The 23615-nt window shown below is 42.6% G+C and overlaps 1 protein-coding gene across 3 annotated transcripts in view; it reads left to right on the forward strand.

The window, feature by feature from the left end:
- fbxo15 (F-box protein 15) overlaps positions 1-22639 on the forward strand; it is a 50720-nt gene extending 28081 nt beyond the window's left edge. For 2 of the 3 annotated variants that reach the window (XM_078217142.1, XM_078217141.1), the window contains exons 5-9: positions 4438-4567; positions 15295-15377; positions 17920-18065; positions 20020-20144; positions 21762-22639. In XM_078217142.1, coding sequence (XP_078073268.1) covers positions 4438-4567; positions 15295-15377; positions 17920-18065; positions 20020-20144; positions 21762-22031 — 754 coding nt within the window. In that variant the 3' untranslated portion in view covers positions 22032-22639. The remainder of the gene's footprint in view (positions 1-4437; positions 4568-15294; positions 15378-17919; positions 18066-20019; positions 20145-21761) is intronic. The other variant, XM_078217143.1, reaches the window with a different exon arrangement.
- The last annotated feature ends 976 nt before the right edge of the window (positions 22640-23615 follow it).

Consider the following 23615-nt stretch of genomic DNA (forward strand, 5'->3'; position numbering starts at 1 on the left):
CAGCATTCTATATTGTAGTATGTTGGATGTTCCCTATCCAGTATGAGTGAACCCAATTTACCCCAAACCACCCTTGTGGTAAATTATTTATAATTGCCACTTGAAGCTCACTGAATATCTTTTTTTATTTTTGTGACTGTTGGAAATACACCTGCCAAAAAGAGTCAGTTGTGTCAGGTGTAAATTAAATATTGTCAAAGGAATGTTGGTTTTAATTGGACGGATCGAGGTTCCACCCAATGAGCATGCTAGTGAATAAAACCTTAGAAGCATTGTTTTCACATTACTTTTAAATGCCGCTTCTCATTTCATGTACAGCCACTGAGGTCGTTATGATCTTGCTGTCATTGCCTTGGAAATACACTTCTCACAATTTTGACTGTTGTCTTGATTTTTACCCAGCTTCTTTAAAAGCTCACAGTTTGTCATGAGTTTTGTTTTTGCTTCACTCGTTTTTGATGAGTGTAAAGAAGAGGAGCAATAATATCAACCTGAAGAAACAGGAAAATTAGTATTTGAAAAAAAACCAAAATGCTGGAAAATCTCAGCAGGTCTGACAGCATCTGTGGAGAGAGAATCGAGCCAGCGTTTCAAATCTGGATGACCCTTCATCAAAGCTGAAGATAATAGAATATAGGATACTGTTACGGGGTGGGGTGTGGGATTGACAAAGATATCATAGACAAAAACTCAAAGAAACGTAAAAGGTGGTGATTATGGCTAAGAAAGATGCTGGTAGTGGCCATTAAGAGATCAATGTGTAAATGGCAGAACAAAGGTAAGCAAAGTGTCAAGAGACAACCTGAAACATGTAACGGATGCCCTGGGGGAGGGAGGGGAGAAAGATGGAAAGTGATATTTTTTTTTAAAAAGTGGACAAGTGAAACGATGGGAATGGAGGAGAGAGTTCATCTGCTGAAGTTGTTGATTGAGTTGATTTATTATCACATGTATTGGGATACGGTGAAAAATATTGTTCCTTGCCAGCTATACAGACAAAACACAATGTTCATAGAGTACATAGGGAAAAGATAGGGTGCAGAATATAATGTTATTTGGTAACTGATTGGGTGAGGAGAAAGATCAGCTTAATATGTGATAGGACCATTCAAAAGTTTGATGGCAGCAGGGAAAAAGCTGTTCTTGAGATGGTTGGTACATGTTTTCAGACATGTTTCCTTTTCCTGATGGAAAAAGGTGGAAGGGAATATATCTGGAGCGCGTGGGGTCCTTGATTATGCTGCCTGCTTTCCCGAGGCAGCAAGAAGTTTGATGGAGTCAATGGATGCAAAGCTGGTTTTCGTGATGGACTGGGCTACGTTCACAACTCTAGTTTCTTGCGGTCTTTGTCAGAGCAGAAGCCTTACCAAGCTGTGATGCACCCGGAAAGGATGCTTTCTATGGTGCACCTGTAAAAATTGCTGAGAGTCGTCGTGGACATGCTGAATTTCCTTAGCCTTCTGAGAAAGTAGAGGTATTGGTGGGCTTTCTTAACTATAGTGTCGGTTTGGGGGATCAGGACAGGTTGTTGGTGATCTGGGCATCTAGAAACATGAGGCTCTCGACCATTTTCACTTCATCACCGCTGATATAGACTGGGGCAAGTTCTCCACTACGTTTCCTGAAATCAATGATTATCTCCTTCATTTTACTGTCATTGCATCTCCTTCCTGTACTCCATCCTGTCATTGTTTGATATCAGGCCCACTGTAGTGGTGTCATCAGCAAATTTGAAAAAGGAGTAGGAATGGAATTTGGCCACTCAGTCAGAAGCATATAAGGAGTATAGTAAGGGGCTGAGGACAACACAGCCTTGCGGGAACCGGTGTTGATAATTGTGGAGGGAGTGTCATTACCTAATTGTAGTGAAGTCTCGGATCCAGTTGCAGAGAGAGGAGCCAAGCCCTATGCCACGGAGTTTTGAGATGAGTTTGGAGAAGGTCATTCATTATCTTGTGACACTGCTGCCCCGTCCTCTCATGTAGCAAGTTGGCACTGACTAAGGCTCCCATTGTCTCCCAGGCAGGGGTGGTCACCTTGCTGGAAGGAAATCTGCGTGGCTGTGGATAGAGGACATCCCACCACTGCTGCACATCTTCCAGAAGTTTGGTCAGGGTGTGCTCTCAGAATCGTGGTGCTGCTTGCTGGCAGCCATCCCCAAGATTGGATCTGGAACGAGTGCTGGGGAGGCATTTGTATAGAGTGCTCCACTAATTGCAGAGATTAAATTCGCTCATCGTTTGACAATCTGCCACTCTGAGTGTGGCGTGATTCATGTGGGGAAAAAAATGTGTGAAAGAGGCTCAATATTCTGTGAGATTTCCTACTGTTGGCACTGGTTTTCTCAGAGAAACTGACACTTTGCCAAATTCCGTCCTAAGTTTTCTTATGCAAGCTGTTGCTGACTTATGCAGCCCATTTTAATAGGACCTGTTATCTGCTGAAGCCAGGGTCCACCCATTGCCAGTGGCTGTCAAGCTCATCAACCCCATAGCTCTTGGATGTGGGTTCCTTTCAAAAAGACATGACTGATACCTTCCCTGCCTGAGCAAATAGCACATCACGCTTCACAATAAGAGAACTCTGAGATTTACAAATATGGCTTCCTTTCCTAATGTCCAGGACACAATGGATTGCACTCATGTAGGTATAGGGTTGCAGGATAATGAGCCAGAAACGTATCTGAACAATCTGTCAATATTGAACTGTTCACCAATAAGGATAATATAAGTCTGTATCTGCCCAGTGCTTTTTTTCTGTGCCACTCTCTTCCATCCACCCACCATTGAGGAATGTCAGAAGATGATTGCTAGAAGATGAGGGATATTGTGAGGAAATCTCTTAAGTTGTGTTTTTTGAGGCAGATGCTAACTAAAACAGAAACTGAACTGAAATGGAAACAAAACTGGTAAACATAAAGGAATCTGAGCCTCCCGTTTCTAAGGAAACTAAAATAAAAAGGTTTGGAAACAAAAACTGGTGAATTGAACCTGTTTAAAAGATATAAAAGGACTCGATCAATCCAAGATGGGCTGTAATAGTTGATGAGTCCACTGGTGCAGTACAAGCAAGCTGAAGAAGACGGTCCAGATCCAGAAGTTGAGAACAAGTTGCTGCAGCTGTTTCTACTACTTGAAGATCAAGCATAATTTTCAGTGCTTCATATAAGTCAGAAAAAGCTCCTCAACATTAATGTGTACTGAGGATCACAAGACTGTGTTTGTATGAGGTAGATATAGTTGGTGAGTCAAGAATAACCAACCTGAACTTAGTTGCTATTAAAGCATCACTTGCATCATGCATGTTCTGATGGTCCAGCATCCAGATTCCTGTCTTTATTTTTCTCCCCATTTCATGAGTCATTTAAGATTTCATAAGGGATTATGTTTTATAGAATGCAGCATCAGTAATGATCTATAACAGGCTGGCTGGCAAATACTGTAGAAAATCTCCAGATCTGTCAAAGTCTCTATACCTTTGATGTGTTTGGCATTTAACCTCTGCTGGGTTGAGTGGAAGGATTCTTCAAGGTATTATGTGTGTCCTTAAGCAGTCGTCTTGTCAGATTGGATTCGGGTGGAAACTGCGTTAACACAATCCTTGTAAATGGTTGTAGTAGCTGTATGAGGCCTTCCTCCTTTCCTTGCCCCACACTAGTGCATGTCAAGCTCTAGATAATCATTTGTCTCTCTTTAATGGAGCCAGATGTCTATGGTCCTTTGTGGGACTATGACTAATTACCTTTCTCTAATTCCAGCAGTACCACCGGGAAAGGTGGCTGCTTCTGGGACTGCAGAAGTGCCCAGTGAAAATCAATGCAGGAGCCAGATTAGAAGTTGAATGGGGATGCTTTGCCGGGGCCAGGTGAAGGGATGGGTGGGCAGTTCTGTGGAGAGAGTCCCCTGTTAGGCACAGGGTGCCTGAACAGGAGGGAAGCGCCCACCTCCCCCATCACTGATGCCATACTTAAAGGCCTCAATTGACTCAAGGACAGACCTGTTGCCTCCCTGTTGGTGGTAAAATTACTGTGGATACGGGCAAGTGGTCCTGCCATACCTTTTGATTTTATGCCTCTCATGCAGCCTGTTTGGTGGGGGTGGGGGGGGGGGGGGAAATAATTCCACCATAATTACAATACTACATTCGTGTTTTGAGCAGTTGTGCTTTGGTACTAGGGGAAAATTAGGAGCAAGTCTTTTTCCCCCCTCATTTTTTCTAATTACCTCATATCAGTATTCAGCTTTAAACGTGGGAAAATTCTCCCACGTTTATCACTCTCACTTTAACTTGAAATTTTAGTTTTCTGTGGTACCATGTGACTTTGCTGCTTAAACTTTCAGAAAATTGAAATAACCTTTCATTTTCTGTAAGAGATAAATCTGAACAATCCCTCAAACTGGTGCATGTCTTGTGATTAATTTCAAATTTTATTTTTAGACCTCGCAGGCGATCTCTACTTGCAGAGTATAATCTAACAAATCTGGAAGAATCGAGTACGTATATTGGTGGTGACAAGCTTGTCAAGCTACAGTGCTTATACCCTGGCATGTTGCTGGGATGCTGGCAAGTGAGTTAACAACTGGTTTTAACTTGCTTTGCATTCATGTTTAACAAAGGAAAGAATTAGCATTTGTTTGAGTGTCTTTAACAAAGGAAAGAATTAGCATTTGTTTGAGTGTCTTTCAGTCTTGCAACTTCCCAAAGTGTTGAAATATAATTACTGTTGTAATATAGGAAACACAAAAATTAATTGACATAACAAGATCCCACAAAAATAAATTAAACTCTTTCGCAACTTCCCATGATGGGATTTGACCCTAACACTATTCTGAGTCCTAGGGTTTACTTCAGATTTTTTTCTTCTTTCCCTGTGTAACTTGTAACTCCAGAACTGTCTTTTGCACTGTAAGCTTTCCTGGCGACTTCTCCCTAGAGCTATAGCTAGGAAAATCTTTCAGCTATGTTATAACTGTTGTGGAAAAATCACCACTCGGAGTCAGATCAAAAGATTCAACATGCAGTTTTATCGGACAAAGCTTTGGGAGAAACGCTGGGCTCTCCACAGTGCACGCAGTCACCTTCTCAACTTTACAATGGCAGTTGAGCATCTTTTATACATTTTCAAATAATGGACAAGTACAGACATTAGCCGTTAGCACATCATTATACATAGAGTAGATACATTTATGCATTTATGCCCCCCTTCAACGACTGATCTCGTGACAAAAACTCATTGTTTTGGTTCTGCTTTATCTCCAGCTAAGGTGCCTCGAGATCTGATTTATTTCCTGCAGTAATTTAGACACTAACAGGTTTTAACTCGTTGTGCAATGTCTGTGCCCAAGTCAGTACATCTTAATGTCTTTTCCCAGAGTCCATTTTGTGCCAGGTAACCATCTTGTATCCTTTAATTTTGAGTTTACTCCAACAACTCCCCCTTTTGGTCAGGATTATGATCTAATAATCCAATGGACCAACAATAGCAGCATCGTGGGTCCGGCAATTGACCTGCCTGGCCCATAACCAACAGGTCGCGCGTTCACGGGTAGACATCCATCTTCTCGCCCTTTCCTTCATCGTCGTCGTCCTCGGTGTCTTTGGGTGTTCCCATCAGGTGCTCTTCTTTGGTGACCACACTGGCCCCTGGCACAATCCGAGTCATCATGACTTTACAGCAGACATTAAGACATCCGACAATTAGGCAACAGACAATTATTGCAACGAGAATAATCAGTCCATGCATTAAATAGGACCCCCAGGATCCGCCCAATAACCATTCGAGCCAGCTATTCCCCTTCGTGGAGCCTTGTCTAAAGTCATCAAGCTGCTTTCTTATGTCATTAATGACTTGGGTGATGTTGTAGGATTCATCTGTAACATGCGTTATACATTTGTCTCCTATTACTGTGCATACTCCCCCCTGTTGGGCTAATTGATGGTCTACGGCATAGCAGGTCTGCTGCGCGTATAATCTTAATTCAGCCAGTTCTTGGTTGACGGCCTCCAGTACCTTTGATGTACTGTTTTCCAGGATGGTTAATCCACAGATAAGATGGTTTCTAATTTTGGCACTAATTACTCCTGCTGCACCCCCCCCCCCCCCCCCCCCCACAGAGACAGGGTCCCAAGGAACCCGTAGCCGAGTGACGATCCCAGTGTGACCGGGACTTCCCAATCGGCACAGAATTCCTTGCTGATGGCCCGGGTCACTTTCTTTCTCCGGATATGCCCCTTCTGAGGGCATGGAACAGTGAGTGGTCCTATTGTTCCTACTGCAAAAAGGGTCGGGAGGGTTGGTGTTGCCATCGTGAAGGTGCCGTTGAGGAGGAACACAAATCCCTTCTTGGCTCGGTACCATTTAATATCCTGGTTATTGGTCTGTACGAACTGTATATACTGCCAATTGCTTGGTTCATTTGACTTTCTGCCTGATCCTATTAATTGGTAAGTGTCAAACGGGTCTGTCCATGCGGCTGAGCTGACATGAGTCCCATTACACTGACCACAAATGAGTTGTCTCCCCGCGGTCACGTTCAGGCATCTTTGCTCGTTACAGGTACAAGTAAACTGACCTCTATTTACCCGACAGTGCTGACGGGCACACTGCGTCTGTATGCAGGAAACATTCTTGGGGACCAAGGCATATACACACCCCAATCCCTGCCCCGAGAAGCAAAGCGGGTCGCTTGCATCGTCTGAGCATACTCTTCCTCCCACTCCCTGGAGCCCCCTGCACACAGGATCTGCGGGGTTTTCCCTGTATACCCCTTTTATATTTGCCTGTTTGTCCTTTACAGGGTGCGTCCGAGGTATCTGCCCTATATAAGTCATGAGGGGTCCACCCAGGGGTGGCCACAAATAGGGCCTCTACAGATTGGGCTAGTGGGTAACACACGGTTCGATTACCATGTAAATGTACGTGAGCCTTGTAGAATAAGTTATCCTCTAGTCCTGTTAATCTTACAATCGCGACAACATAGAGTAATGCAATTATATACGCGATCTTAAGCATGTTCGCAACAGGCAAGTATCAATCTTATTACTATATGTTAACTTCCCAAAGGCTATATTGCCAACCTGAACGCGTCAATTAATCTTGCTTGTAGTCGTCACCTGTTCTAGGGAAAGCACTCTGGTCACTTTAATATCATTCATTCGTTTCTTTGTATAATTTCAGCTGGGTCCAATGTTTCCATACACCTTCCCCCTTATGTCCAGGCTGGCACAGGTATCTCCACTAATTATGACCTCATGTGGCTCATTCCATTTTGGTGCAAACCCTGGCTTTTCAGGTAATGTTTTTACCATGACGCGACGTCAGGGAGCATTTCAAGCTCTCTCTGTGCGTCTCTTTCTTCCTGTTTGTCCTTTACTACTTTACGCATCCCTTTTAGTTGGGTGCTTAGTTCCAAAACATATCGTTTAATTTTGTCTTTTAGTGGACCTACATCGGCCCCACCTGTTATGATGCTTTCTGGTAATTGCATCGCCCGTCCTGTCATTAGTTCATAAGGGGTTAATCCGGTTGTCTGGTTTGTGGTGGCTCTTAACCTCATTAATATAGTAGGTAATACTTCTGTCCACATTTTTCCTGACGTTTGCATGGCCTTAGCCAGGGCATTCTTAAGGGTTCTGTTCATGCGTTCCACCATTCCAGAACTCTGTGGGTGGTAGGGGATGTGGAATTTTTGTTTTATTCCCATCAGTTAGCACACTTTTTACCACCTTTCTGGTGAAGTGTGTCCCTTGATCCGAATGGGTATTCCCCATCTAGGGATTACTTTCTCCGCCAATATTCTAGCCATCGTGGTAGCAGTACAATTTCTGGTAGGGAACACTTCTACCCACCTGGTAAACTGATCTATAATAGCCAAACAATAGGTTTTCCGTGGGATTGTGGTAGTGGCCCTGTGAAATCTATTTGCAGATGTTCCCAGGGCCCCTTTGGTCGGGGCTGGTGTCCCATCTTAATTTTTATGGGTCGACCGGGGTTGTATTGCGCGCATGTCACGCATCGGTGACAGTGTCGGGCTATGTCCCTTCCCATTTCTTTCCACCACCATTCTTTTCCTATACTAATTGCCATGGCCTCTCTTCCCGCATGTGAGAGTCCATGGTGTAGTTCCAAGAGGGTGTTTTGTATGCACTCCAGTGCCATTAGCTTGTCATTTCATCTCCAAACATTATCAGTCCCTCTGCTCGCTCCCTGTGCTTCCCACTTACCCTTTTCCTCGTCCAAGGTGTCTTCGTGTAAGTCCCGAATACCTATTGCGTCTCCTGTCTGGCCCGTTACTGCTATTGGCAGCTCGCCAACTGCCTCCTGTTCTAACACTAATTGCGCTGCTCTATCTGCGGCTTGGTTCCCTTTGTATTTTAACCAATCTGGGTTATCCCTTTCTGGTTCCTTCTGATGTGCTTTGATTTTTATTACTGCCGCTTCTTGAGGTTTTTCGCTGGCTTTTAGTAATGCCTCAATCCTTTGTTGATGTTTAATAGGAGTTCCTCCCGTGCTTACAAACCCCCTTCTACCCCATGCTGTCATATAATCGTGTATTACCCCGAATGCGTACCTACTATCGGTATATATGTTTACCGTCTTTCCTTCGGACAATTCTAGTGCCTTTGTGAGTGCCACTAGTTCCGCCACCTGCGTGGATAGACCTCCGTTAATTCTTTCTGACTTTACCGTTTCCAGTTTGTCATTTACTACTGCCCACCCTGTCCGGGGTGATCCTTCCACGTATTTACGTGAGCCATCTACAAAAAGGGTCTCCTCAGCTGTTGCTGAAGGTACATCCTTTACTCTACCTTCTTCTATATCCGTATCTACGTCTCCACAGTTATGTGGTTCTCCTGTATCCAAAATTCCTTCTGCTGGGTTATCTCCTGTGTCTCTTACTATTATAACTGATTTGCTGGGAGGTAGGAGGACGGCTTCCCATTTAGCCCTTCTCATGTTCGAGATGGACTTTAGCTTTCCTGTATTTAGTATTTCCACCAAGGTGTGTTTGGTGTGGAGGATTATATTTCCTGCCATTACTATTGGTTCGCTAACCTTTACGGCCCAGGCGGCGCAATCTAAGGCGGCTATGCACCTTGGCAGTCCGGAAACTACCGGCCCTTCTGCTGTTGAATAGTAACCTATGGGTCTCCGTTTATCGCCATGATCCTGCGTTACTACTGCAGAGTAGCACCCCCCTTCGTTATTACAGTGTATGTGGAAATCTTTATTGGAATCTGGTAGTCCCAGTCTGGAGGCTGATATCAGTTCTGCCTTTAACTTATTATAGGCCTCTTCTTGCTCAGGTCCCCATTCTATGGAGTTTAAAGCTGGCTTTCCCCCTTTAACTAGCTTCTGTATAGATTCTGCCAATTTTGCGAATTCTGGGATAAAACTTTGGCTATAATTAAACAGTCCCAGCACCTTCCTGACTCCTCTTACGGTGACTGGCCGCGGCATTTGTTGTACCGCCTTCTTTCGGTCTGTTGGCATCTCTTTAAGCCCTGTGATATTATGTGTCCCAGGTACAGGACTTGTGCTTTCCCGATTTTGTACCTTTTTGGGGCTCACCTTTAACCCTGCGGTTTTCAGTTCCTTCTACACTCGGTATAGTGCTCCCTGATGTCCTGACTTAGATTCTGAGGCTATTAATATATTATCCACGTATTGTAGAATCGTGCTACCCTCTGGTAGTTCAACCATTTTCAGGATGTCACTCATTACTCGATGGAAGATGGTGGGGCTATTGTGGAATCCCTGCGGTAGGCGAGTCCAAGTGTACTGTTTGTCTCCCATTATAAATGCGAATTTGTCTTGGGATTCGGGATCCAAGAGTAGGGACCAGAATCCATTGCCTATATCCAATACGGTAAAGATTTTATGCTCCGGTGAAAATCCATTCAGGATTGTCGAGGGGCTTGCTACAATGAGGTGCAATTTGGACGTGACTTCATTGAGGCTGGTGTAGTATATTGTGAGTCTGTAACTTCCGTTGGGTTTGCTCACGGGCCAGGTTGGGGAGTTAGTGGTACTCGTAGTTTCCCTCAGGATTCCTTTTTCCACTAACCCTTTAACTATTTCTACTACCGCTGCCTTTGCTTCCGGTTTTATCGGGTATTGTTGGTGGGGCTTGTGCTCTGGTCCGGGCACCTTTATCGGGTCAGTTTTGGTTAGGCCAGTGTCTAATTTAGTTTCGGCCCATGCTCCGGGGACGGAGGCACAGATGGCTCCAAACCCCTCTGTTTCTAGTCGCCAGTCTCTGGTGGTGGCTGTGGCCACCTTGATAGTCTCGAGGTGACTTGTGAGTTTTTGGCCAGGGTAGTGAGTATAAATAGAAACCCTAACAGTGGAGAAAACACATTGCTAAGGAAGTAATCGTGGCCGGGGGCATAGAAGTCTGTAAGATGGCAGGTAGAGAAACTAAGTGGAAAGAAACTAATACTTGTGAAAACCATTCCGGTTTTCCGACCGTCCTGTTTTGGCCAGATTAATTCTCCTTCCCACAGTCAATCAAAATTTCATACTCCTTCATTAAATAATTTCCCGTTATTGTACCCTCGTTATTTTTACATAGAATCTCATAGGTATATACAAATTATTTATTTCTACTAACGTGGTCTCGCTCAGGTAGGCAGGTGTTTTGTTCCCTCCTATCCCTGTTAGACAAATCATCCTACTTGTAGTGGGTAAGGGAAGGTCGGTGACAGATGTGGATGCTCCTGTGTCCACCAGCATCTCACATTGCCTGCCCCCTACTAGTGCAGACACACAGATCCTTCCCTCCTTCTTACCCTTTATGAATGGGGACTGCAGGCCGTCAGTCTTGCTGATCTCGGAGGTTCCTTAGTTCCTCCAATCCTGCTGTGGACATGGATCGGGGTTGGGGTCTCCCATGTTTGTCCCAACATATTGCTTCCGTGGGTCCATTTTTATTACAATAATTACAATGTTTCCCACTGTTTCCAAATGTATTCCCTTTCCTTGGGACCCAGCATTCCTTTGCAAAATGTCCTCGTCGGCCACAATTGTGACAGGGCAGTTTGGGCTTAGTTCCACTACCGTAGGCAGCTACTCTTTCCTGTTTTACCTTCATCTGAGATTTCTCCACCAGTTCTTCACCAGATTCCACCTGTTCGTCATAATCCTGGGACATGATCACTCCCATCTTTAGGATGGTTTGGTGAGCACTGGAGAGCCCATCCTTGAAAGCCTGGATGAAGGCTCGATCCCCACGACCTGGGTTTACTTGAGTATGAAATTTTGATTGACTGTGGGAAGGAGAATTAATCTGAGCATTCCTGGTATACTTGGAACAACCGTTCCCCATATTCAGATACTCCTTCCTCCTTTTGTTGCTTGGTCATTGTGATTCCACTCCAATTAGTAGGAGCATTTCCTAAAACTCTCTGGACTTCTGTTTTAAACAGGGCGAAGGGTGCCTGTTGGGCATCTATTTCTGCTGTTAGGGCTACTGTGTGTGTCCAACGTCCCCCACTGTAGTCTTGTGCTGGGGGAATGGCGGGCCCTCCGGCTCCCTGCCTCCATTTATCCGCTGAACATGCGGCCCTAACCAATTGGTGTATATCCCTTAAGTGCAGTTGGTGTCCTACCCAAACCGTATCTAATTCTTCCCAAAATTTTGTATTTGCGCTTTTAGGTTGTAGTTTACCCAGGGAGGCCATTATCTGTTGTCTTTCACCCGGGATGAATGGTTTGTAATTTGCTGTTGGCTGCGCGTCCGTTCCCCCTCGGGTTACTGGTGCCAAGTTGTGTTCTAGCGCTTTCCCTTCCTTTGGAGGGGCAGTTGGTCCCTGTTGTGTGGACTCATAAGGGGGCAGAGGAACAGTTTCCCCTCCCCATTGATTCTCCTCTAATACTCGATTCCTTTTCTCCAATGCCCTTACTCTGGATTCTAATTTTTTAATCTTATCCTTATCTTCGTTCCACTTTTTAGTGGAGGCGACTACTTGTTCAATTAGTCCAGCTAATTGATGTACTAATAATACCCCTGCCTTTTTTGTTTTGTCTCTCTTTTCCCCTTCTACCCACTTTCTCTGTTGTTCTAAGGTCTGAGAAACATCCCAGCCATCCCTTTGCATCTTCTTAATCAACGCGTGTCTGTCTGTCATATATTTATCAATAAGAGAACCTGCAGGTCCCCACTTAGTTTCTCTACCTGCCATCTTGCAGACTTCTACGCCCCGGCCATGATTACTTCCTTGGCAACGTGTTTTCTCCACCGTTAGGGTTTCTATTTATACTCACGGCCACGATTATCTCCTCGGCAATGTATTTCCTCCACCGGAGTCCGGCTCTAGGTCAGGGTGATCAGCTCCTTACCACACCGCTTTACGACGAGACAGACAAGTACACAAACCTTTATGCAAACAGGTGGCAAACTCTGCGTTTGTTCGCCACTACAGAGTTTGATGCTAAATGACCTTTGTCACTTGTGCTTCACGATCCTAAGTGCCTTGGTGCCTCTACGCCCACTTTAGGGTCCTGACCTTCGCGTGGGGGATTTCCCCTCTTAACAACCGGTCTAAGGCTGCGCGTTTGAGACAGGCACTCCCTTGTCCTTAGTCGATCAGCACAAGTAATCCATTCCTGTTTCTATCCGATAGTACCCCTAAGTTCCCCTAATTTTCGCCCATTTTTAACTGCATTGTTGGCTCAGTCTGACTTCCACAGGTTCAATAATCTCTACTCCAGTTCACTGATCGAGGCCAACCGATCAACTCACCAGCAGTGAGATCCTTTGCCGACTACGCTAATTTGTTGTGGGAAAATCATCACTCGGAGTCAGATCTAAAGATTCAACACGCAGTTTTATCGGACAAAGCTTTGGCAGAAGCGCTGGGCTCTCCGCAGTGCACGCAGTCACCTTCTCAACTTTACAATGGCAGTTGAGCATCTTTTATACATTTTCAAATAATGGACAAGTACGGACATTAGCCGTTAGCACATCGTTATACATAGAATAGATACATTTATGCATTTATGCCCCCCTTCAACGACTGATCTCGTGACAAAAACTCATTGTTTTGGTTCTGCTTTATCTCCAGCTAAGGTGCCTCGAGGTCTGATTTATTTCTTGCAGTAATTTAGACACTAACAGGTTTTAACTCGTTGTGCAATGTCTGTGCCCAAGTCAGTACATCTTAATGTCTTTTCCCAGAGTCCATTTTGTGCCAGGTAACCATCTTGTATCCTTTAAGTTTGAGTTTACTCCAACATAACTCATTAATTTGCTCTTTCCAATCTGAGCGTGAGCACCCAACTGCATTCATGTGCTGTGGGCCATGTTGTATTGCTGCCTGTATCTGCTCTTCTTCTCCTGGATCCTGGCAGAATGCCATTGAGTTTTCAGGGGTAAGTTGGAACTCATGCCCCCGTGAAGCTTATCTCCGTAGCACCGTGAACCACGTAGGCCTGGTACCCAGGTAGAAATGCTGATTACCTATTCTTGAGATCCCAATTATCTTCCATCTTGTAAGTAAAAAGATGGCACAACTGTCTACAGCTCTACATTCCCAGCCCTTTACTTGTACTTTGGAGCCCCTCAGCCTATCCACTACTAGCACACAGGCTGTTAACATTGTCTCCAAGTATAAACACATCGCACCTTCTTCCCAGTAAAACAATCGGGCCCCTTTTATCTCTAACATTATAACTAGCTAGGTTGACTGTCAGCCAGACTTCAGCAAAGGTTACGTGACCCATTCATTTTGCCTTAAAGAGACAGTACGGTGGCGCAGTGGTTAGCCACTGCTGGCTCACAGTTCCAGGGACCTGGGTTCCATTCCGGCTTGGGTCATTGTCTGTGCGGAGTTTGCACGTTCTCCCCGTGTCTGTGTGGGTTTCCTCCGGATTCTCCGGTTTCCTCCCACAGTCTTAAAGACGTGCTGGTTAGTTGCATTGGCCATACTAAATTCTCCCGCAGTGTACCCAAACAGGCGCCGGAGTGTGGCGACTGGGGGATTTTCACAGTAACTTCATTGCAGTGTTAATGTAAACCTACTTATGACACTGATAAATAAACTTTAAAACTACCAAGATATGACAATCATATCAACCTCATAATTGTAACAATTGCCTGGAGAATTGCATATTGTCATTTTGGTATAAAGCAGTAAAATGATGACTTGCAAATAAATAAAATGGGCAGAATATATTGCTATATGGGAAGAAATGCTATTTAATATTGATATCAAATACAAATAGCATAGGAAATGTGCAATGTAAAAGGAGGCCATTTGAAAATTGCATTGGAAAACATTAGGAATTAACGTAAGAGATGCCAAATGGTTGAAGCGGGGCTATGTTGATGGGGCATATAGTGACTCAAATATTACTATATCCCTGGTTGTGACACCTATTGACATGAGTCTAGACTAATAAACATGTGAAGTAATAAAAATAGTAATATTAGGTTTCAGAAAGTGTGATCTAAAAATAACACAACATAAAATGTTTGAATAAAAGCAAATTACTGCATATGCTGGAATCTGAAATAAAAACAGAAAATACTGGAAAATATCAACCGGTCTGACAGCATCTGTGGAGAGAGAACAGAGTCTGAAGAAGAGTATTCCAGACTCAATGATGTTTCTGTTCTCTCTTCACAGGTGCTGTCATAAAATGTTTGAAGATGAATTTAGAGAATAATTGTCAGTTTGCAGATTGTTTGAATTTGAGTATAATGGGGATTCAGATGCTTTTTAAATTAGTTAATTTCTGCATGCTAAGAGTCAGAAAATGCTTCTCGATTCAATTATGTGCTAAATTAAATTGTAACATGAAAAATTAGTATCTTTTTTAAACGTATAACTGTTTTGTTTATTGCATTCATAAGATCTTTCCAATATTTTCAGTTCTCCTGTGTTTACATCACTGACAAAGCAAGCTAGACTGCTAGGTAAAAAAAATACTTGCCTAATGTCTGCATTTCAACATAACAATCTTGGGTTTCTGTGGTCTAAAATATGCCAAAAATGCCCAGTACAGGAATCTATTCACATTCCTCAATATTTTAATATTGGAAATATGATTGAAACATTATCAGCAGGAAGTAGATATGCAGATCCTTGTCTGTTCTGACAGCTAGCATAAAGTAGTAACCTCATGCTTTAGCTTTACAGTATCTGTCAAGTAGCAAAGTGGTTGTGTGTTTTTTTAGTTTGTACATACCCATAGACAGCAGCACCAGAATTATTTTCTCTATGAATACTGAGAGTCTAAAGATGAAACATTGTGTTCTCCTTCACCACCAACACTTCTTTTAAAATGTTTAGGAAGATGGAGAATTGGCTGTCATCGCTGCAAGTCTTCATTTCCATCAGCTTATTGAAAAGAGCACTTTAGGATCAAACACCTGGTAAGCAGAATTGCTGCAGAATAGGCTGTAACTTGATGTTTAAGCACTTGGGTCTGAATTAGCACAAAGCTGGAAGGGCTCTACACCTTAGCCTAAATGACACTGGAGCTCTAATTCTGGAAATCCTGCCCAAACTTACTTATTAGTAATAAGTAGCATTGCTTTTTGAAGGGGAGGTTGTGTCTCACAAACTTGAGCGAGTTCTTTGAGCAAGTGACAAGAAAAATTGACCAGGGCAGGGCAGTGGATGTTGAATATGTGGACTTTAGTAAAGCCTTTGATAAGGTTCCTCATGGCAGGCTGATACAGAAGGTGATGTCATATGGGATTCGAGGTGAGCTGGTAAGATGGATACAAAACTGGCTTGAGTGTAGAAAGCAAAGAGTAGCATGGAAGGGTACTTTCTTTAACTGGAGGACTGTGACAAGCGGTGTTCCACAAGGGCCAGTGCTGGGGCCTCTGTTTGTAATATATATAAATGATTTGGAGGCAAATGTAGGTGTCTGATTAATAAATTTGCAGATGATACAAAAATTGGGAGAGTAGCGGATAGTGAGGAGGATTGTCAGAGAATACAGCAGGGTATAAATCGGCTGGAGAGCTGGGCCGAAAGATGGCAGATGGAATTTAACCCGGACAAACGTGAGGTGAGGCGATTTGGAAGGTCTACTGCAGAAGGAAAGTATACAGTAAATGGTAGAGCCCTTAAAAATATTAGCATATAGAGGGATTCAGGTGTGCAGATCCACAGTTCCCTGAAGGTGGCAACTTGGGTGACAAGGTGGTCAAGAAGTTGTATGGCCTTCATTGGTTGGGGCGTTGAGTATAGGAATTGGAAAATCATGTTGCAGCTGTATAAGACTTTGGTTAGGCCGCATTTGGAGTATTGTGTATAATTCTGGTTGCCACACTACCGGAAGGATGTTGATGCATTGCAAAAGATGCAGAAGCAATTTACCAGGAAGTTGCCTGGTTTGGAGGATGTGGACTATGAACAAATTTGGATTGTTTTCATTGGAGTGTCGGAGGATGAGGTGGGACCTCATAGAGGTTTACAAGATTATGACAGGCTTAAATAGAGTGGATACTCAGAGTCTTTTTCCCAGGGCCAAAGGATCAATTACTCAGGAGCACATGTTGAAAGTGAAAGGGGTAAAGTTTAAAAGAGATGAAAGGGGCAAGTTTTTCCACAGAGGGTGGTGAATGCTTGGAACGTGCTGCCAAAGGAGGCGGGGGAAGCAGATTCTACAACAATGTTCAAGAGACATCTGGATAGATACATGAATAGGACCATGGAGAGGCAAGAAATTATCAGAGAGGCATCTGTGTTGACACAGACTTGGTGGGCCGAAGGGCCTGTTCCTGTGCTGTACTGTTCTTTGTCACCTTATTAAAGGAAGGATATCATTCCATGAGAGTGGATATAGAAGAGATCGCTGCCAAGAAAGGGAATTATAGCTATATGGAAAGATTGGATAAGATGGATTGTTGCAGTGGTATGCGTTAGCTTTGGCTCAGTTGGTAGCACTCTTGTCTCTGTGTCATAAAGTTTGGGGTTCAGGTCTCACTCCAGGATTTGAGCACAGAAATTATAACAATCTCCAAACCTGTAATGAGGAAGTGTTACATTTTCAGAGGTGCTGTCTTTTAGATGAGATGTTGAATTGAGGCCATGGCTGGAATTTTACCGCCCTGCCCGCCGCGGGAATCCGTTGACTCGGGTGGGACTTTACAATTTCAGGACAAGAGAGGCTGTAAAATCCCACCCCTCGTCTGCACTGCCTGCTTGTAAAAGATCCTTTGACGTTTTGAAAAAGAGCAGGCAAATTATTTCCAATATCTTCCAGACTTCAATCAACATCGTAAAAGCAGATTTATCAGGTCTTTATCAGATTGCTGTTTGTGGAAGCTTGCCTTGTGCAAATTGGTTGCCACATTTCCTACATTATAACAGTGACTAAACTTCTGAAGTACTGCATTGGGTGTAAAATCACTTTGAGATCTCCGGTAATTGTGAAAAGCATTACAACACTTCCTATCACCTTCTGTGGAACAGAGGAAATTAAGGGGAGACCTAATTGAGGGGCCCAGATGGTGTTTCCATTTATAGAGAAGTCAATAACCAGAGGGCATAAATTTTAACATTGGTGAAAGGATTAAAGGAGAGTTGTGGAATTTTTTCACCCAGAGGTTAGTGGGGTCAGGGAGGTAGAATTTAAAAGCATTTGCGTATGCACTTGAGGTGCCTACAGAGCTGGAGGGTGGAATTAGCCTGATCAGCTCTTTTTCAGCCAGCAAGGACAGGATGGACCAAACAACTTCCTCTGCCATAAATCTTTTTACATTTCTATATCACAGGTGATAATTCAGCAAGTGGGTTGGACATCTTTAATCCCCATCCTTTTTCAAGTACATAATGTCCCCTTCATTGATATGTTGTTATTGTGTTACAAAATATGTATTGAGAGTTTTATGACCTTCAGACATGGTGATTTGCCTAATTTATTTTTCTTCTCTCTGTTTGTTATTTTGGAAAATAAAGCCGATATTCGCCACCACCTCATGAGCCAGTATTGGATGACATTGATCCAGAGTATGGACTACATGGCTACCATTGCCATATTACCTTGCATAATGGAAAAAGCTGCTATATGTCTGGTAGTTTTCATAACCTGTTCTGTAGAAAAGGTAAGAAGGCTTCCATTTTAATTTGAAATACTGATTTATTGGTATGAAAGATATTGTCAGTACTGGTGGTTGTACCTTGTTTGCTTTCCCTGACAAAGCAGAGAAGATTTCCTTGCTCTCTGCTTTTACTCTGAACCATGGAATCCACAGCTGTGTCGGCACAGTGGATCCATAATCTTGGAATTATGATTATTGCCAAACAAATTATGCAGAACCAACTGGAGGACTAGAAATTAAAATGTACATCTTTGCATTCACTGTCCGGGCTTTGTTACAAATCTTGACATCTGAACAAAATCTGCCAGGCCATCCGTTCTCTTGCTATAAATAAGAACCATAGAATCCCTGCTGTGCAGAAAGAGGCCACCTCACCCATCGAGTCTGCACCGACTCTCCAAAAGAGCATCCCACCCAAGTACTTCCCTCTGCTTTACCCCTGTAACCGTGCACATTTACCACGGTGAATTCACCTAACCTACACATCTTTGGACTGAGGGAGGAAACCAGAGCACCCGGAGGAAACGCGTGCAGACACTGGGAGTACGTACAAACTCCACACAGTCAGCCAAGGCCAAAATCTAACCTGGGTCCCTGGTGCTGTGAGGCAGCAGTGCCACCTTGCCAAGTTGAAGGGACAATTCGTACCTTCCTCAGAAGGTTTGAGGGTGATGGGGATCTGGAACTCACTGCTTGAAAGGATGGCAATGGCAAAAATCCTCAGAGTATTAACAAGTTCTTGGCATGTAAGCGTCATTATCTATATTCCGTTTTCCCTATCTCTTCTAAAAGTTAAATATCTTGGAATGTTTAATTTCCAACTTTTGTTACTCTGCAACCATCTCTCTGAAATGACTATTAGAACACCTGTGCTATTAATTTCAGTTGTCCTGATGGTACTTCCATGCATTCAAATATAATGCCTTTTGCTTTAACTTTATTTTCCCCAATGTCACCTTAGTCAATAATGCTATATTTACTTTAAGCTTTTTGCATCTTCCTAACCCTCCTGTTATTTTTACCCAAAGCACTACTCTGCTTCATACCTTTGACATTGCTCTTTGCCCTTTACTGAATGCTCATACCCACCTTTTTTTATTAATTTGTGGGACATGGGCATCGCTGGCTGGCCAGCATTTACTGCCCATCCCTAGCTGCCCTTGGAGGGCAGTTGAGAGTCAACCACATCGCTGTGGCTCTGGAGTCACATGTAGGCCAGACCGGGTAAGGATGGCAGATTTCCTTCCCTAAAGGACATTAATTTGAAAAACCTACCACTCCTCTAATTTTTCAGTTTGCCAAGAGAGTGGTCCCACCTCAATTTAAGTGTATCTTGTCCCATTGGCACAGCTCCCTCTTTTCCCAGTATTAGTGCCAGGGACCCATGAAGCAAATCCTCTGTCTTCTGCAACTCTCCTTCAGCCACACACACAATCCTCTAATCTGTTGTCCTGATTCGAGTTTGAATATTGATCAGGTAACAGTCCAGAGATTGTTACCTGTGAGGTTCCGCATTGTAATTTAGATACTAACTCCTCAAACTCACTTTCCACAGAGAATCATTCCTAGTCATACCTATCCGGTTGGTTCCTATGTGGATGGCACCAATTGGTTCCTCACTCTCCCACTCCAAATTCTTCCCCATCTGAGAAATGTCCTTAACCCTAGCACTGGACAGGCAGTAAAACTTCAGAACTCCGTGTTGTATCTGCAGTGAACAGTACCTATGCCCCTCACTGTACAGTCTCCTATTACTGCTATATTCCTTTTCGCTCTCCCACTTGAATGGCAATATGATGTGATCAGTTTGCTCATCCACAACTGCACACTTCACCCTCATCCACACAGGCGGCAAGAACTTCAGCCTGTTACCAACCTTCGCATTTGCATTTTAGTTTTAACTACTTGATCACTCAATTCCGGTGTTTTGAACTTAAAAGCTCTTTCCCAATTTCAGAATATATTCAGAATGGCTTCTTGCGAATAACGGTTATCAGTTCAAAGAAAGAATCACAACACAGCACCATCAGTGGAAATCTCTCCTTCCCTTGGAATACAGAGTGCCTAAAAGGAAATATACAGGTATGAGAATTAGTATTTTTGTCCTGAAATTGGCTTTTTCGTTTGTGGTTTGAAAATCCTTTGATTTCAAACTCTTTTCCCATCCTTTATCTGTCATTGGACCACACACCCATGATATAAATGAGAGGAGATGTACATCCATCCATGTAATTTCTGTCTAGCAACTTACTCATGTGAGACAGTAGTCTGGAGTATCTTTTTCTCTTTTCACCATAAAATGGAAGTGTTTGGCTTCCACTCAATGACCGGAATTTTCCGGTAGTTTACGCCAGCGGTGCACCCCTGCCACATGCTTTCTGGCGGCGAGGGGTACATCCAACGGGAAACTCTGTTGACAATGGCAGAACCAGAAGATCCCACCACCAGACATTGACGGGCCACCTCCACTGCCATGGAACACGCGTTGAATTGTGCAGAAAATCCCACCCAATATCTTTCCAGTGAGCTTGGCTGAGGCAGAAAAATCAGGAAAGTCTTGAATTGTATTCTTTCACTGTATGGTACCCAGTTTAGATGGTTCATTGTTCCACACTGGGTCATGATCCAAGAATTGATTGAGATATTGTTGATAATATTTTCCCTTACCAGGGCCACTCTAACAAATACAAAGGCTAAAAGATCAATTGTTAATTCCAGTTGGAGGTGTTACATGATTGAGGTTCATCTCATTAAAGTGAGGGATATTTTTGCACCAGCCTTAGGCAAATTATCCTCAAGTTGAATAGCCAATCAATTATGGCATGATAAACAGGACATTAATTAATTTGAGAAAAGTTAAAGTGATGGGCATAAAGATAAAGTCTGAGCTCCTATTATTGACTACTTTCGGTGATTTTTTTTTTGTATGGACTTTAGATGAAGACAGGAAAAGGAAAGTAGAGAACCCGCATTTATAAAGCTTTCTTCATTACTTCAGGATTTGCCAAAATGCTTTACAACTAGTGGAATACTTAACAAAATACAGTTACTGTTGTATTGTAGGGAAACACAGCATATTAGGACACAACAAGATACATGTCCAGATAATCTTTCATGGGGTTGAGAGAGAGGTATTAGCCAGGCACTAGGACAATTCACTTGATCATCTTCAAATAATACCATGGAATCCATCAGAGAGCAAGCTGAGCCTCAGACGAATGACAGTGCTTTACTGTCTCGATCATGCACTGGTGGCATATCCATGGCATAGATTATGTGTTTGAGTTTCTGAATGGAAACTGGAGTTCATGACCTTCTGATTCAGTAACAGCTAATCAGGTATTGCTATCATTGAAAAGTCTGAGGAGTGGCACCTGGATGATTACCTGATGGCTAAAACTAAATTTCAGCATTGACTTTGTCCAATTATGGGGCAGAGAAGGAAAAATGGCCTGGGGAGTTATTTACAGATTTCAGATTAGCAAGTTTACTTGAAGCTACGAGTTGTCCTGAACTGTGAAATGTGTCAGAATGTAGCTTTATCATTGTACTGTAAAATGCAAGTTGGTGTTTTCACAATATAATTTTGGAAAACATTACTAAATCGTTGTCTTTCGCAATTGGATTTAAGTTGTGGCATTATTTTACCTTATTTACTTTCAAAGTGTTCTATTGAATTTAAATTTCATTCCATTTCAGCACTGTTGCTTAATTGATGTGACTGTTCTGGATGAAGCGGAAAAACTATTTTGGTGTGTAAGCTCCCCTGTAGCTATGCATTCTGACTGTACACCTGGCGTAAGATATAGCTACCTGGGCAAGAGGCTGGCAATTGATTATAAAGATCCTGACGGAAAAGTTCATATGGAGCTAATATGGTTGGAAGAAGAAAAGCAATATTATATTGTCAACCTTGTCCTTTATTTCAGTGTTAAAAAAATAAATGCCTGGTTTGCAACAAATTACTAATTGTCTATATTAACCCTTATGTGGCTGACTTTAGCAAGCATACATCAATTGAGGTGCCAATCTCAGTTGAGTCATGAGGCTGAATACTTTGAGGACTTCAAATATTCAAAATTGCTTGTTTAAAGAAAAATCTAATTTGGTCATAATCCAGGAGTTGGATTACAACCTTTCTGATAACGGTTCTTCCATTTTAAAATGTTTTGCTTTGTTTGCTAAGGTTCTTCAATATTTTTCTGCTTACACTAGGTAACAATCATGTTTACAGTCAGCCCAAGTGCAGGGATTGCTGTTTGTCCTGTTAACTCGCTGTTTATTGTATTCACTATAAAGTGGTTCTCATTTGAAAGGCTTCTTGTTTTAAGACTGGGCTGTTATATTTACTTGCACCTTTGCTTAACACTGTTACCTTTTAAGAACTCTGACACTGTGTGAATGTGTGTTTTGGACATTTTGAAGATCTCCAACAAAAAGCAACAGATACAGAGAAAGGGCAACTGAAGGAAACATGGGCGTGGAGCAATGATTGATTTGTAAACTGACATCAGACAACCTATATATAATAGAAATGTAACAAATCTGAAACATTAAATCTGTATCCATTTATTTTCTGGCTTGTGTGGTGGTGTCATGCTTTAAGTTGGGGCTGTGTTACCAATGGCCATGTTCTTTCAGAAGCTGAAATTTGCATGCATGTAATTTGAAAGAAATGTGGAGCACTTCTACTTTGGTTCCAGAGACTTGAAGCAGCTCCTGTAGTTGAAAAGTTAGGAAATGGCGTTGTTTCTAATTAAAGCCTAAGGTGGCTTTTGGGGAATGTTCAAGTAGCTGAAGTGAGGCTTTTGGAGCCCAGGAACGCAGCTGATTCTTCAATGTTGCTCGAACATTTTTGACAGCTATTTTATGTAGTGGTTTAGAAAGGTAATTATAGCTAGTTGATTAACTGTGTCGTCGTTCCTTTGAGTTATATTATAGTATTTTTTTAAATTGCTGTAGGTTTTCTCAAAGTACTTTGGCAGCAGAAAGATAGAATGTTTTAAGTGGAAAGAGTGCAGTAATATTTCAAGAGACCATTGCACAGTCATTTAATCAACTGGCTATAATTGCCATTTTAAATACCACTTATTCTATCTGTCCAAAGTGGTTCAATATTTAAAAATCGCTTCATTCCAGTTCCTTGTAAAATGTGTGTGTGTGTGTGAGAGATTGAAAAGAGAGGATAATTGAGAAGGAGTTGTTGAATCCTTTGTTGAAATTACAATTTGTATTCCTTGTCCTGATGTTCTGTCTTTTATAGCAACGTTGCTGCCCTCTGTGTCTTAACTGCAGTATTAGGGCAAACATTATTTAGAATGTTCTAATCTCTGAAATTATTTTGTACATTCATCAATTTAATGTCAGAAAATATGGGCAGTTCACTTTGCTTTTCTGAAACCAGACTGATGGTTATGATCTTGACTCCTTGCATCACATTGACTCCTGATGCTGAAAACAGTCTGGTACAGCTTTTCACCAAAGTAAATGAACAGTGAGAATGTATTTGAAAATTATATTCTCCCCATTAATGAGACCAGTTAGACAGCCATG

Source organism: Mustelus asterias, chromosome 7, assembly GCF_964213995.1.
Source record: "Mustelus asterias chromosome 7, sMusAst1.hap1.1, whole genome shotgun sequence".
NCBI classification, from domain to species: domain Eukaryota; kingdom Metazoa; phylum Chordata; class Chondrichthyes; order Carcharhiniformes; family Triakidae; genus Mustelus; species Mustelus asterias.